A 17180-nucleotide genomic window follows, 5' to 3' on the forward strand; every position below is an offset into this window, starting at 1 on the left:
TTTCTTTAGCCTTTTTCCAGTCGTCAAATCCAGTAAAAAAAGAAAAAGTGCAATTTTCGCTTGAAAAGAGTCGACAATATAAGCAAAATAAAGAGCCTGTGCTTTTGGAATAAACTTACCAGTCACGCTGAATTTTTTCACCATTCTTTAAAACTTTATAGAATAGTGATTTAGCGCAGCACCTGTTTTGTTTTTCTATTTTTCTTTTTGAAGATTCAAAGTCTAAAGAATTAAAGTCCTGTGTTTTGAATTCTTTCAGCACTTCCTCTACACAATTTCTTGGCCAGAATTTTGGATCTTGTAAATCAACTCGATTAACACCACTTTCGACTAGAATTTGACGTTCAGGAGAACTCTTTTCAGGATGTAACTCGATATCACAAAGTGGGTCTGAATTTGCTGTGGATGAATCATCTCGACGTAATGAAGATCCTGCTGCAAATTTTATTTTATTAAAAAGTAACTAAAACAGTCAAATAAACCTACCTTCAAAAACATCTGAAACTGTTGCAATTGCATCGTCTTGAAAAGAAGTGCTCGTTGGTATACTATCTTGCCTGGATTTGGTAAAAAAAGCTGAATCTTTGGTTTTTTTTAATGCTGCATTTAATTTTTGTTGTTTTTCTAACTTTTGTCGTTTCCAAAATGCACCTCCTTCCTTTCCGCTCATTTTTTAGAAATTTCACGAAAACACTTCACTAATAAATAAGTAAAATTTGAGACTAGTCTCGAAAACTGCGCTAACACTCGCTCAACACTGACGACATGGCGTGTTGGAGCCGGACACGCTGCCGCCAGGCGCAGTGGCGCTGGCGGATTACCCGGAAACATGAAACATGTTTTTGTTTTGCGACCTAGTGCCGCAGGCACGGATCATATCCGTGACGAGACGAAGTTTTATTACCATGCTATTTCAGAAAATCAACCCCATAAATTTGAAATATCCACATATAGAATTAAAACGTGATGGGAGCGACGCCGACGTATCGCCTCTCAAAATTTACCGCCGGGGGCTAATAATCTCATAGCCCCCCTTAATCCGGCACTGATTCTCTGTCTTCACATTGAGTTGACTTTTACCTTCTCTATCACCTGGTGATTTCATCCATCAGCTGGATTTAACATTTAACAGTCTAATGTGAGACATTCAACGGTTTTTACCAATATATTTTTGGTGGCTTAGCATGTACAGCTTGCAAGAACACCGATGATGCTCTCTTTAGAGCGAAAACTTTCTGTATTGTATTTGTAGCCCTTTTTTGGATTTTTAAAAAATAAATACACCTTTTATGCAGAAGATTTTTCTTCAAATTTTTGAAGTTATACTTCTTTAGGCGCGTTGGGAGTAAATTTATATGTGCGAGAATTCATCAAAAGTCTTGATCCTGGGCGCAGCTTAAACGTTATACGTCCTCTGATTGGGTAATTACAATGACCTGTCAACAATGATTAGGTACTCAATATGTCGGTTATTTTATTAATATGTCAATGGTTATGGGTAAACAAATTGTGTGTATATGTATTAGTTTTTATTGTTGTGAGGACAGAGACAAAAAGCAAGTTTATAATTGTAGTGACTTTTTAAATAGTGTTTAAAAGCAACAGGTACGTAATTATTGTAAATGTTTCAGTATTGCAATAAAAAATTACGTACCTATTTGGAAAATGTACCTAAGTACCTAGCTAGTAGGTAATGCTTTGATTTTCATAATTTGATTACCAACAAAATGTCTACCAATCTTCATCTAATATATTGCTTTTTTAGTCTATATTTTGTTCTATTTTAATATTTTAATTCCACAAGAATCAAACTTATTTGATTAAACTAAGAGAATAAGCAACTGTCAAAAAAGTTCAAAACGTTTAGTTGCTATATCTTCCCACATCATTTATATGTCTCGGTAGCTAAATTCTGCGTGCGGTGAGTTCAAAATCTAACAACCTGATAGACGCAGGTTCAATCCCCAATGCAAATTTTTATTTTTTTTTATACATTTTATGATTGTAAGTTTATTTATTTTATTTTTTTTTTCAGAAAATGTGTATTTAGTTAAAATTTTTGTCAACAATTATTGTTTAGTAATCATTTCTTTGTTTAATTTTTCAATGTGTTTGCGTGTGTTTTATTCTTTTATTTTTTTTAATTCTTGGTATTGTTTTAATAAAATTTTTTGGAAAGTAGTAAGTATTAAAATTAGTTTAATATTTAAATACAATATAAATAAACTGTTTAAAGTATACTGATTTAGTTGAAATCATATAATAGAAGTATAACTTTTTACGTGCGTACGAAGTACACACACATTCTTTTTTACCCATAAAAGACTCTTGAAACACAGATTAACAGCTATCGAAAACTGCCAATAAATACCTATTATCAAACCTTAATTTACCTGTAAAAACGTGCAACGGTATGCTACTACTGTTTTTAAAAAAGGGAGTCTCGTTCTCCAACTCCTCCTTAATGCGAAGGAAATGATTATTGGAGGCATTTTGCAGTACAGCATCATCTGTCGTTCCCTCGTTATCGCTACAGCTATCGTTAAAAAACGGTGTTGAACGGGGACCTGAAAGAAAATCTCTCATTAAAATAATTGTAGTTATTGTCACACAAATATTTTTATTATTTGTGAATTTTATGTCAAACAGTATTTTTTTATTATTTTACAGATTGGTGGCATGAACCTCCAAGAAAATCCAATAAGATGTAAATTAGAGCTGGAGGGTAAGATAATAGAACAAGTGAAGGAGTTTATATAGCTAGGCATCACATCTAGAAACAGTAAATTAAATAGTAAACTGCATAAGAAGCCTCAAGATAATAACTTCAGAATAATACAAGAAGAAAAAATAAATATATAGGAAAGGATAATATTGAGAAGAGTTTTTGGAGGTGTACAAAAGGGGGTGTACAAGAAGGGGAGCATTATCATCAATAGCTAATTATGTCTCACGTGCGACTCACTCTTTAAATCTAGCAGTGAATTTTACATGTGAATCCAGCTTGAAAGCAACTGATTATTTCAGCAGTGTTCAAAGTATCTACACGTTTTTTTCGACTTCCCCTCTTTTTTTCAGATTTCACTTTTTCTCGACGTTTTGAGTCGCCCTGAGTCTAAAAAGAAAATAAAAAAAACATGTCGGAAGTATGTACGTACGTATGTACGTACGTATTTCGATGAAATTCGGTATGAGTAAGTTTAAAAGAATTTTGTCGAGAAACTAAGCTTTTAAAAAAAATCTCTCAAAGGGGGCCAAAATAGGGGGTTATTTAGGACCTATTTTTGCAAATTTTGACCGAAACGAATGAAATTTAATGTTAGCCCATCGATAGGTGAATAGAAATACGGAATTTAACATTTCCAACTTCAAAATGGCGGCCAATAAGGCCGACCGCCCACCCTGCCCATTTCCTTATCTATCTAAAAGACTTGTTTAAGATAAGTTTAATTTCAAAAGGTCGTTATTATAGCCTAATAATGGGGCTATAAGAAGAAAACTATCGCTTTTCAGAAAAAGTTATGGGTTGCCTATATTTAAGGCGTCAAAATTTGACATAACTTTGAACTAGATTTTCTCCAAAATGGCTCCAAGGAATTTGTTTATTTCTGTCTGTTTAATTAAATAGCATTAGTCAGATTTCTTAACTCTCCATAGGAAGGGTGTTATGAAATTTTATAAAAAAATATTCAAGTAACCGTAACTCCCTCTGTGATAGAAACTAAAATTTTAAATTTCGCAGACATATGTGGTACCTTATTATCTATTAACACAATAAATTTTACCCAAAATATGGATTCCGGTTAAACCGGAAATAAAAAAAATCTTAATTTTTTAGACATGCCCTGTATATTTTTATATATTTTGAAAGAACGCAAAATTACCTTTCCAATGACATAAAACTCATTGATGTTGCTCAAAAACTCGAAAAGTTACAGTAAATAGAAATTTTGCTATAATCTCGTGTGTGCTATAATCTCTCACGCGATCATAGTTAGACCATAATATTATAGGACAGTCAATGAGGGTATTTGGCTCCGAATTCCATCCTACTGCATCGATGTACTTGATATTTTCACAGCAAGTAGGGAATAGATCAAGAAACAAAGTCTGCCCTATATACTATGGCGCTTTTATCTTGGGGGCGGTTCCCACCCCTTCAAGGGGGTGGAAAACTTGTTGGTCAAAATAACTACGAAAGTGATTAGATAACCTATTTCTAAGCAAAAACTGTTCTATACTTTTTTTGAGAACTCGATACATTTTAAGTTATGCGTAGTTGAAAATTGACCATTTTCATTGAAAAATAACACCTTTTCGGATGGCTTTTTGGGAATACCTTAAAAACTATTCATCTAACTAAAAAAACTATAAAAAATATTTTTTATCTTATAAAAAAACAAAGAGATTCTTTTCTTCGTAAATCTTCTATTTATAATACAAAAAGAGATATGGTAGGTGAAAAGAGTTTGTTTTTGGTGCATGCTCAAATTGGTGTATTCAACTTGAAATAACAGAGGTACGCTAGATTTTAGGTGTATAATGCGTCCAATACATTTTGTAGTGCTTGAAAGGGCCTTTAAAATGAGTACCGTTAAATGTAGATTATATTCAAAATAAGCGAGATATGGTGCAAAAAAATTAATGACTAATGTATTTTACGGAAAAATTAGAAGTATATTTAACCCCTCATCCATCAGAATTTAAATGCATCGTTTTTCTTCTACAATACCTTTTATTATAGTGATATTTCTATGTTCAAAAAGTTGGACGGTTTCAAAATGAAAAGTTTTTGAAAAAAAAAGATCAAATTATAGAGCTCATTTTTAAATTTTCTTAAAAATCTTCTTTTTCTCCATGTAATTCTAAAATGATAAAAGATACAAAAAAAGATACCATACAAAAATGTAGGGTTTCCTTAGGTAAAATTTTTGTTTGGTTTCTCATTACTGTATCTCTTATTGTTTTCAAGTTACATAGATAAAAAGGACATTATACACCTAAAAGCGACCGTTTCTTTGATATTTTAAGTTGAATACACCGATTTGAGCATGCACCAAAAAAAACCAACTCTTTTCACCTGCTACATCTCTTTTTTTTATTATAACTAGAAGATTTATAAATGAACAAATCATAGATACATAGTTTTTAAGGTATTTGCAAAAAACCGTTCGACAATGTGTTTGTTATATTATGTTTCAATGAAAATGGCTAATTTTCAACCACGAATAACTCAAAAAGGATTGAGTATCCAAAAAAATTATATAACAGTTTTTGCTTAGAATTTGGTTCTCTAGCCACTTCCGTAGCTATTTTAACCAAAAACTTTTCCACCCCCGAGAAGGGGTGGGAACCGCCCCCATGGTAAAAGCGCCATAGTAGATAGGATAGACTTTGAATTAGGAATTAAGTAGAGGCTACTGCCAAAATTTCATTAAAATCCATGCAGTAGGATAGAATTCGGAGGTAAATAATAATGCGTAGAACCATAAAATATTTTTCAAGTATACAAGGTGTCTCTAAAATATTAAAATAACTAGCAACTCTGTTATTTTTATAGAATGCCAGTATCTAGTACGATAACGATAATAGATCGGTACGATAAAGTTCTCGGGCGGACCTTCCGTCCAGCGTTTTTTGGGAATATTTTCTACGTTTGATATTATTTTTGTTTGTTTTAAAAAAATATTGTATGCATTTTACAATAAACAATTATATTTAGTGCATGTGTTTTCTTGTTAAAAAAAAACTCACAACGAATAGCAGTGAAGGGGGCCCCTAAATCTCCAGTGCACAGGGCCCGAAGTTAGGTTAAACCGGCACTGGGGGTAGGTGTATAAAAGAAAACCCAATGTTCGTTACGATAGCAATCTGGTTATAAGTGACAATTAAGCAATACTTTTCTAAAAAAAGTATGAATTAATATTATATTGTTAACATAAAATCAATCTAAATTATTTTCACTCAATAACCTATTATTTCGCTTACTACGCCTATGGTTATTCTCTAGACTATATTACAAAATATTGTTCGTGGGCTTAAAACAAAAGACAAAGGATTACAATACTTACTTTGTTCCTCTTCTTTGACACTGACTTTCTTTTCATCATTTTCCAGGTCCTTGCCCCCTTTGTTATCCAGTTTGGCTTTCTTTTGCATTTTCTTCATTTTGGCGCGTTGATTTTGAAACCATACCTGCAAAGAAACCCTGGTTTAATTCCAGATTGCCAGAGGCATTCGAGAAGGGGGTATTTTTCATTTCAAAAAAATTCATATATTTTAAAATTCTATGATGAGTTTTTTTAAATTATGTAGTATTTTATTCGATAACAAGTCTAGCATAGTAATGATACGATATTCATGAGAAGCGCATGAGAAAACTTTTATCAATACAGGGTGTTTGGTAACGAATGGATCACAGCCTAACCTTAGATTTCTGAGCTAAAATAGGTCGATTTAAGCTAATTTACCTTAGTACGAAAGTTGATAATAACCGAAATACAGGGTGTCAAAGGTAAACTTTTATTTTTTTATTTTTGAATATTTCCTGACAGGCGACCATGGGGTTTTAAAACGATTTGAAATATCCATGTCATACTTGGCAGAAAGTGTAGGTGCTGTAGAGCCCTTCTAAATTATGTTAAATAATCGTTTCTGGCTACTACCAGAGGCGTACGACAGGGGAAACTGAATGGTTGACTCTTACCAAATTCTGCACCATTGACGGAATTGCTACTTTAGCATAAGATATCAGATTCTCCACTTGTTAGTTTCAGATTCTCAGATTCTCTCCAGAAATATACTTACAGGCAACAACCACTGTCAATTTACATACTAACAGTAATCGCATAAAAATAGAACGGGGGTTAGACAAGGAGACCCAATGTCACCTAAACTTTTTAATACGGTCTTAGAACATGCTTTCAGGAGTTTGGATTGGATGACAAAGGGAATAAAAATAGATGGAGAATACCTAAACAACTTACGTTTCGCCGATGATATAGTCATAGTAGCTGAGGATCTAGGTATGGCAAGAGAGATGGTACAAGAACTCGTTGTAGCTACAGAAAATGTAGGTTTAAATATAAACATCTCAAAAACAAAAATAATGACAAATTTGGTACCCAACCAGAACATCAGTATTGGTGGGAAGGAAATAGAACTCGTAGATAGATATAAATACCTGGGACATGAAATTACGATTGGCAGGGATAACCAGACTCATGAGCTGAAGAGAAGAATCGGTCTTGGGTGGGCAGCATTTGGAAAACAGAGAAACTTTTAAAAGTGAGTTATCCACATGTCTAAAGAGAAAGGGATTCGATCAGTGCGTCCTCCCAGTCTTGACGTACGGATCATAAACACTTACCTTAACTAAAGCCTCGGCTACCAAACTAAGAGTCACGCAGAGAAGAATGGAGCGGTCAATGTTAGGAATAACTCTGCGAGACAAAATCAGAAACGAAGAAATCAGGAGAAGAACAAAGGTGACTGACGTCATCGAGAGGATAGCCAGGTTGAAGTGGAGATGGGCAGGACACGTAGCCAGAATGACAGATGGGCGATGGACGAAGAGGTTATTGGAATGGAGGCCAAGAGAAGACAAGAGAAACGTCGGTCGACCGCCTACAAGATGGACTGACGACTTAAGAAAGGTAAATAAAAAACTGGATGAGGGCGGCGCAGGATAGATGGGGTTGGAAACGAGGGGAGGAGGCCTATGTTCAGCAGTGGACTTTTGAGGCTGGATGATGATCAGATTCTCCAATACTTTTTATATAAATCAAATGTACTCTTCATTCGTAACTATAAAGTCATTAGTTTTCGAGATATCTGAAGTTAAAAATGAAACGGCACAATTATTTTGATTATTGTATTATAATGTATTACGTCCCTTCGTTTTTAACTTCAAATATCTCGAAAACTAGTGACTATCGTTACGAATGAAGAGCTTATTATTTACATAGAAAGTATTGGAGAATCGAAAAATTGTCCTACTAAAATAGCAATTCCGCTAGTGGAGTAGAATTTGAGAGGGGTCAACCATTCACTTACCCTCGTCGTACGCCACTGGTAGTAGCCAGAAACGTTTGTAACATAATTTAGTAGGGTGTACAGTACCTACACTTGCTACTTGCTACCAAGTATAACAAGGATATTGTGCGGATCTTGTACTAATCTCCACGCCTAAGAATGAGTTGAAGGAATTATTCTTCTACTGGGAAACTGCTACCGATATCAAATTGAAGCACCAGATGCAAACTATTTTTTTATTTTTGAAGTTATACTTCTTTACCGGCGATATGAGGGTGAATTTTTATATGTTAAAACCTATGATCCCGGCGCATGCGCATTATAACTTTGTTCTGATTGGATGTTCAAATAACATGTCAAAAATTATTCAATATGGCGGCTGTGGCACAGCTGTAGTTAGATTATTTATGGTTGTTGCGTTTTAAAATTTGTGTGAAAAGAAACAACAAACAAAAGTTAGTTAATAGTTATACTGCCTTTTTAAATAGTTTTCATATACTTACCTATATTTTTGGACTTTTGGACTATTTTGGACAAGGAAACAGGGGCGGTTTCTCCATTGGTTCACTTGTGCAGTGAACACCCAATCAAATTTCATTAAAATACATATTTTTTAAAATCTCATAAATATCATTAAAATATTTTTTTTAAATCTCATAAATATCATAGTATCATTAAAATATAACTGTATTTATTAATCACATAATTTGTTTGCAACACACCGCTACGCTAAATGCACGTGGTAGGTGCAGAATTCAAATTGAACCCAGCCACTATACAGTAACCCTATAGAAGAACGAGAGCTCTTAAATTCGTGAACCAGCGATTCTCCTATCTTAAAACATTGACGATTTGTGCACTGCACACAGAGACCGGGGCAAAGCGTTTCGATTCACAGTTTGGCATTTTCTGTTGTGGGATTTTATTAAATACAATATTGGTAGGTAATTTTTTTAGGATGGTGGAGCTTTATTCAGTGAAGTTTATAAAAGAAAATGCAAATAGTTTTGAAAATCGACTTCTTATAAAAAGAATGGACTAACTTGGCCGGAGATAAACTTGGTACAAGAATGTGCAATACGAAACAAAAAGTTTAAACATTGTTTTAAAATTGAACAATATAGAAAAACTTAGTGATTATGTGGGTGTGATAAACTACATTCTTTATTTTGTTTTCCATGTTTAGTATTTTTAAAGAATAACGCTATAATTTCAATCTCGGTCTTTGGATGCCGTTAAAATAAACGGATTTTTAAACAGTTTTGACAAAGCCATTTCATTATTCGTAACTTCTGCCACCACCTTCACCGCCGAAGAAGCGCCATCATTCAGTAGGTATCATATTCTGCACAAAACAAAAAAAGTGTGTGACATCTTGACTAATCGGGTCAAAGAAAGGTTTCATTTTACAGAACATCTTTTGGCGAGGCCCCAAAAATTTTTCGCCTGCGGCGTTTATTCACCGTTTGTATAATTACATTCTTTAAATTGAACACCCTCCTTAAATTACCACGAGCCGCCACTGCAAGGAAAACTCATTCTAATTTGGTAAGTAGTTTTTATTATAATCATAATTGTAATTATACATTTATTAGGTTGAAATACAGTAGAGCGTCGATTATCCGAACTAATTGGGGGACATAGGTGTTCGGAAAACCGATTTGTTCGGATAATCGAACTACAATATATTGATACATATTTATAGTCATACATATTTATCCACAAGTGAATAAAAGCCATATTTATATACCTACATATTTATTTATATCTTGATAATGACAACTAGCAACTAAACAAAAAAGTGCAGTCTTTGCAACAACATAATTATTTTTGGATACAATATTGAAGAAAATTGAAGATATATTTTAAGCGTCAATTACTAACGCTTGCTCGGTATTCGAGTGCGGGACGCGGGAGTCGATAGTTCGAATAAGCGGTCGTTCGGTTGATCGACGTTCGGATAATCGACGCTCTACTGTACATTTATTTTCTCAAGAATGGGGATTTTAGAGAGAAATCCCAAATTAGGTCCGACTTTTATTTTTAAATTATGATTTTTTGGCGTAGATTTATTTATCTAATAGGTATGTAATGCTTTGATTTACATACTTAATTTGATTACCAACAAAAGTTCTACCAATCTTGATCTAATATATTGTTTTCTTACTGTTTTGTTATATTTTAATATTTTCTTCCACAAAATTTAAACTACATAATTTAATTATATTCAAAACAACTGTCAAACAGTAAAACGTTTAGTTACCCTATTTTTCCACATGACAAATAATGTGGAATTGGACGAGTGAGTCTAGGCTTCAATTACGAATCAAAGCGCCCCGAAATTCACGGGTTCGATTCCCGATGTAAGTTTTTATTTTTTTATTTTTTTATGCATTTTATGATTGTAAGTATATTTGTTATATAATTTTTTTTTTCAGAAAATGCGTATTTAAAATTTTTGCCAACAATTATTATCGTTCAGAAATCATTTTTTCTTTGTGGCATTTTTCAATGTGTTTGTGTGCGTTTTATTCTTTTATTTTTTAAAATTTTTGGTATTGTCTTAAAAATCACATAATATGTAGTAGAAGTATAACTTCTTACGTGCGTACAAAGTACACACACATTCTTTTTTTACTTATAAATCGAGAATGTTTAATATTACACTAATTTGCCGTACAACTTATTTAACTTAATTAAATCGCACTCGAAAATAAAGACTGTCTTTTTCATACAAAATATGCGGAAGACTGAAAAAATGTGAAATGTGTGTTTTCTGCTTGGCGATTGAGACGAGAGTGTTATAATTCCCATGTTGATTTACGGAAAGATCTACGTGACCTAATTTCAATTTACTGAGGACAATGTTTAGATGTGAACTCATTTTTTACTACCAAAAGGAAATGATTGTTCATGGTTTTAACGTTGAATATTGTACTTAATGGATTTTACATTTTTGTGAATCAATAAAGGGCTTTAACCCATTATGTTTTATTATAATAGTTTCCGTTGGTTGTGTCAAACCGAGATTATTACACATTTTGTAGAATTAAGTATACGTGGGAAAACAGAAGGAAGTATGTTGATATTTCAACAGATATGTCAAATTGTTTTTAGTAACTACAATGAAATGCAAAAAATTGAATTTTGTATCGTAGATTTAAAATGCATTTATCTCCAAACGGTTGAAACAAAAGATGAGAAGTTATTGGTTTAACGACCACTCGTACGATATCAATCAAATGAAATAGAGAATGTGGAGAAATCCCCTTACGAATAATTCACACATCCACCATTTTGGGTTGGGAAAATTTTTTGAATAGAATTAAAAATCCAAACACTAGTTCTTAGAAATGTGTTTCGCCCTCTTCAACCTCTCTGGGCTCATCGGTAAGGATGAGAGGTTGAATATCCTTAGACACATTCCACTCAAAAACAACATTCGAGACCAAGACATAGCAGAAGCGTAGATCTACGCCAAATCTGAAAATGACAGTCTCAAGTTTTAATTCCCTAATTACTCGAAGTAATCTAAGAACTAGTGTTTGGATTTTTAATTCTATTCAAAAAATTTTCCCAACCCAAAATGGTGGATGTGTGAATTATTCGTAAGGGGATTTCTCCACATTCTCTATTTCATTTGATTGATATCGTACGAGTGGTCGTTAAACCAATAACTTCTCATCTCTTGTTTTAAACATATGTTTTACTTCGAGTAATTAGGGAATTAAAACTTGTCATTTTCAGATTTGGCGTAGATCTACGCTTCTGCTATGTCTTGGTCTCGAATGTTGTTTTTGAGTAGAATGTGTCTAAGGATATTCAACCTCTCATCCTTACCGATGAGCCCAGAGAGGTTGAAGAGGGCGAAACACATTTCTAAGAACTAGTGTTTGGATTTTTAATTCTATTCAAAAAATTTTCCCAACCCAAAATGGTGGATGTGTGAATTATTCGTAAGGGGACTTCTCCACATTCTCTATTTCATTTGATTGATACCAAACGGTTGAGTTTAGTGAGATGAATGTAGTATACCTTTTTTAAGTAAAAGTAATAGGAGAATAAAAGTTTTGACCAAAAATTATGTAGAGTGGGGAATAAAAAAAATTGAACGTAATAAATGAGCGCTACAAAACGTGTGTGGCGCCCTCTGGGTAATATATAATTTTTGGTGGAGAATTTAGATTTCTCGTCCCAAAAAACCCACTTTCCAAATTTCGTGTTGTTACGCCATGCCTGTCAGGACATATTCAAAAATAAATAAAATAAAAGTTTAACTTTGACACCCTGTATTTTGGTTATTATCAAGTTTCGTACGTATCAAGGTACGTTAGCTTTAATCAACTTATTTTTACCTCAGCAATCTAAGGTGCAGCTACGGCCCATTCGTTATCAAACACACTGTATTAAATTAACAATAATTGCTGTAGGATGTAAATTTTATTTCTTACCTATTAGTCCAGGAACTGAAGCTTTTCACTTCGCAATTTTTACAGAATGGATCGATTTGCTTGAAAATTTGAGAATTAGTAGTGGATAGTCTAAGGATCAAAATCTATATGATGCCGAAAGGCGCTTTTACCATGGGGGTTGTTGCCACCCCATCTCCGGGGTGGAAATTTTTTAATATATTTTGACCGCAAAAGTTGATAAAAACATTCATTCTAAGCAAAAAATAATCTATACATTTTTTTGATAAAATTAATAGTTTTCGATTTATTCGCTATCGAAAGTGTTAGTTTTATATCTAAGAAATCAATGTTTTTGGTATAGATACTCATTTACAATTCACTCAATTTCTGCCGCAGAAAAATTTTTTTCAAACCAAGTTCTTGGAAATTAAATAATCTACAATTTCATATTGAATCATTTTTTCGTATCTCTGATGCTAATCTGTCTAGTCTGAAGAAAATGGCATTTTTTACCAAACTACAAACATTCGTTATTCGCTTTTAACTACAGTTTTTTAAAAACTAATCATTATATGCCAGTCAAACGTCTAGAATCTATTAATAATACATAAATAAAGAAGAATGAATAAGGCCAATGGCTAAAAACACCGCTAACTTACATTATTATGCTTCCAATTGGATTTCTATTTTTTATCAAAAAAATATGTTGATTTTTTAACCGTAACCTTTTTTTTTATCTTAGAAAGTTTGGTGATAGAATTTTATAGGTTTTTATGAGATCTATAAGGCTATTAATATTAAATCTTTTTAAAATCCTCAGTCTCAAAAAGAGGTGACTTTGAAAGGGTTGGTAAAGGTGGTTTTTGCATGTTATTACAAGTTTTAATTGTCAATAGCTCACTCAATTTTTGCCGTAGGAAAAATTTGTGCAAATCATGTTCTTGGGAATTAAATAAACTACAATTTCATATTTAAACATTTTTTCGTATCTCTGATGTCAATCTTTCTATTCCGAAGAAAAGGGCATTTTTTACCAAACTACAAAAATTAATTATTCGCTTTTAACTCCATTTTATTAAAAACTAATAATTTTAAGACGGTCAAACTTCTAGAACCTATTAATAATATATAAATAAAGAAGGCCAAATAGGGCCAGTGACTAATGTTAATTAGGCTGGTAATAAGGGGGTAATTTCCGATAATTTTTTTGCCGAAAAAAATAGGGACTGACATTCTTTTCATTTTCATTGTAAGTTACTTAATTTTCGAGCTAGACACTATTTTTTTTATTTCTAGAGATAGATATTTTTAAATACTTTAAATTAATTTCAACCAGTTATCCTCGAAAAATGCATAGTTTTCCCGTCGTTTGACTTTGAATCTACAATATTTAGCATTTGACGAAGAAGAGCTAACATATAAAAAAGTATAGCTCGATTACTATTGGTTTTAAAAAACATTAAAAAACCAGATTTGTTTATTTTTTCAAAAGGTACATTTTTATTAAGCAAAGTTGTTTTGATAAAACGAAAACTTTTTGAGTTATTAGCAGAAAACTGATTAAAAACATTGATTTTTTCGATATAAAACTAACACTTTCGATAGCGAATAAATGGAAAAGTATTGATTTTATCAAAAAAATGTATAGAACGTTTTTTCTTAAAATAAATGTCTTTAGCAACTATTGTGGTCTAAATATAATAAAAAATTTCCACCCCCGAGATGGGGTGGCAACCACCTCCATGGTAAAAGCGCCTTTTGGCATGATATAGATTTGGATCCTTGGACTATCCACTAACTATTCTCAAATTTTCAAGCAAATCGATCCATTCTGTAAAAATTGCGAGGTTTTGTTCTATTCTAAGCTTCATTACTTGGACTATATGTAGAGAAGGGTTATAAAGCCCCCACACAAGTGTAGAAAAATAAGTGTGTAATTAAAACGTAAACCATACATTGCAAACATTAAACTGCAGAACATACCTGGACTATCCGAACACTTAATCCAGTGTCTTTAGCTAAATTTTCTCTGACTTTTCTACAAGGTTTCGGACTGACTTCAAATGAAGCTTTGAAGGCTCTTCTTTGTTGAGTAGTTAATATAGTTCTAGGTCTTTTGGGTCCTCTTCTGCCATCTTGGGATCTGCTTGACTGTAGAAGATCGTCACATATAAATTCACCTGTAAAAATGTCGAAGGCCCTTTTTAAAACTCTACTTGTACTATATACTATATACAGGGTGAGTTGAGGCTAGTTGGGAGGAACGCTAAGGCTGTGCAATATATGTAATAATAATTAAAAATAACTATAGTCCATCTCACCTTGACTTTACAGTATAAGGAACATAGGCAATGCAGTCCTTATGAGAGTTTTTAGCAGGAGCGTCATTTGAAATTTTGCTAGGGGGGGCAAACATTATATATACAATACATTATATATGCAAACATAATACAAAATTGATCTATTTTTTGTAAATTTCAGTCATTTTCAGGGTCAGGGGGGGGCAAATGCCACCGACCCTATCAAATGACGCCCCTGGTTTTTAACGCGGTAATTCCGATTTTATCAAAAAGAATTTGTAATCGAACATTAGAGAAACTAAATTAAAACTGTTTTAGAAAGGCAATCTACAATTTTAGGATTCATATGCGTTTAAGGACAACCAAAGTCCAAAAATTGAATTTTTTAAGTTTGTTTTGGGTTATGATTGAAAATTTTTTCTCTGAAATCTTCTCTTTCCAACGATATATAACACATTATAGTAGAAAATATCCATGGTTACATAATTATTTGTTTTTTGAACGTCTGCACTCAACTTACCGTGTACCGGTAGCTTTATAGCCTATTAGAGTGTTTTAGGTTTTTGCGATTTCCCGAATACTAGGTTTTTAACTTTTGATGTCAAATATCTGCGGATAGGTGATAGAAGGTCCAAATTTTTGCAGTAGTTGTAGATAGATCATATCAAGTCCCGTGTACAGTTTTATTGAAAAACGTACAAAAACAAGTAAAATAAAAAATCAAATCTAAACTTTTTGGGGTTGTTTGTAAGAGTATTTAAAAAAAAATTAAAATAAATGTTTCTTTCACTCTAACTTTACAGAAATCTACACGGGACTAAACAATGCATCTAGTTTCAAAATAGACCAAAAATGTGGTATCTAAGTACTTTGGTTACAGAGCTATGTGTAGAGATGCATCAAGTCAAACTAGTTTGATTTTATTCAGCAAACTTGACTTGACTTGAAAACCAAACTTTTTTTATAAAAAAGTTTGACTTGACTTGATTTCGATATCTTTAGGTTTGACTTGAAATCAAACTTCTTCAAACAGTTGAAGTTTGAATCATATTGGGCAACGTGTTTATTTCCAATTCTCTCTGCTAGTCCGCCAATGGAAGATCTAGAAATTCGCCTTGGGGGGGGAGGGTGGGTTTCTATGGTACAAATAAAACATTAATAGGCGAACCGTTTTCTTCTTCTTCTTTTTTCTCAAACTATCATTTTAAGCGATTTTTCAGTGATTTGGTGTTTATTTAAACAAAATTTCCGTTTTTTTGTCGTAACATATCAATGGAAAAACAATGTTTTAATAGAAGGGACTAAAAAATGTGAATATTAGGCATTATAACAAGTTTTTTTATTTAAAACAAGTTTTTGATCAAATTTTAGTGTAGAAAACGTTAAAATACTGCTTTTTACATGTTCCTCCATTCCAAAATATAAGTTATTCGATGTGGCTGAAAATTTGCCCACATGTAGCCAAAACACAGGACTTTAAGTGGTTCGAAGAATTTATATTATAGTTTTACAATACAAGAAAAGTTACATGCAATAATGTCAGTCAAAATTATATATACTCCAGTCAAGTTAGCATTTGATCTTGCATGCCGAGCTACCCAAGCAAGATTCTATTTTTCTAATCTTTAGGGTGTCGATAGTAGTGTAAATTTAAAATCGCGAATGAATTCGTCCGTTACTTTAGCCGCCATATTGATTTTAAAGGAGAACCGTTTTTGCTCAATATCTCCGCCATTTTTAACTTTTCGACAAAAAGAGTAAGGACTGAAATTGTTGAAAATATGATTTCCTATAATTTCTTTTATTATAATTTTTTGTGCCGTCAAAAATTGGATCAAAAACTTGTTTTTAATAAAAATAACTTGTTTTAATGTGTTATAATGAATTTTTGAGTCCCTACTATTAAAACATTATTTTTGCTATTGATATTTTACAATAAAAAATGCAGATTTGTTTGAATAAATACCAAAGCACTGTAAAATCGCTTAAAATGGTATTTTGAGAGAAAAAAAAAGAAGAATTAAGCAGAAGCTATACACTAAGTTTCAGACAAATCTGAGATCCAAAAGTTTTTGTCTGAGTGATTTGACCTGGAATATACCAGGTTTATAATCTAATATATTATATTTAATAAAAAGTTTCACTTAAAAAAACTAACCAGTAACCAGATTAGTACATTCGGGATATAAAGAACTTAGGAATTACTAAACGGGAGTCTTACAACTTGTAATATGACGAAATGAATCTACACGGATAGTTTGACTTTCGAACAGGAATAAATCACTTTGTTACTACGAGTTCTCATTAAAGGGAAAGGTGCAAAATGTCGCCTGTCAAAATTTTCAATGTGTTTTAAATGTAAATATTAATTTTTTTCGATTCCTATATTTTTGAAAAATTTAAACGCAGAACGAAAGATTACGTTATTACCGAG

General features: G+C 32.5%; 1 protein-coding gene across 1 annotated transcript in view; it reads right to left on the reverse strand.

The window, feature by feature from the left end:
* The window catches only part of LOC126891934 (LIM homeobox transcription factor 1-alpha), a 366239-nt gene that overhangs the window by 26031 nt on the left and 323028 nt on the right, over positions 1–17180 (reverse strand). The window contains exons 4-6 of the mRNA XM_050661281.1: positions 14430–14626; positions 6072–6195; positions 2394–2567 (exon numbers count right to left, since the gene is read on the reverse strand). Coding sequence (XP_050517238.1) covers positions 2394–2567; positions 6072–6195; positions 14430–14626 — 495 coding nt within the window. The remainder of the gene's footprint in view (positions 1–2393; positions 2568–6071; positions 6196–14429; positions 14627–17180) is intronic.

The sequence above is a fragment of the Diabrotica virgifera genome, chromosome 9 (assembly GCF_917563875.1).
Source record: "Diabrotica virgifera virgifera chromosome 9, PGI_DIABVI_V3a".
NCBI classification, from domain to species: domain Eukaryota; kingdom Metazoa; phylum Arthropoda; class Insecta; order Coleoptera; family Chrysomelidae; genus Diabrotica; species Diabrotica virgifera.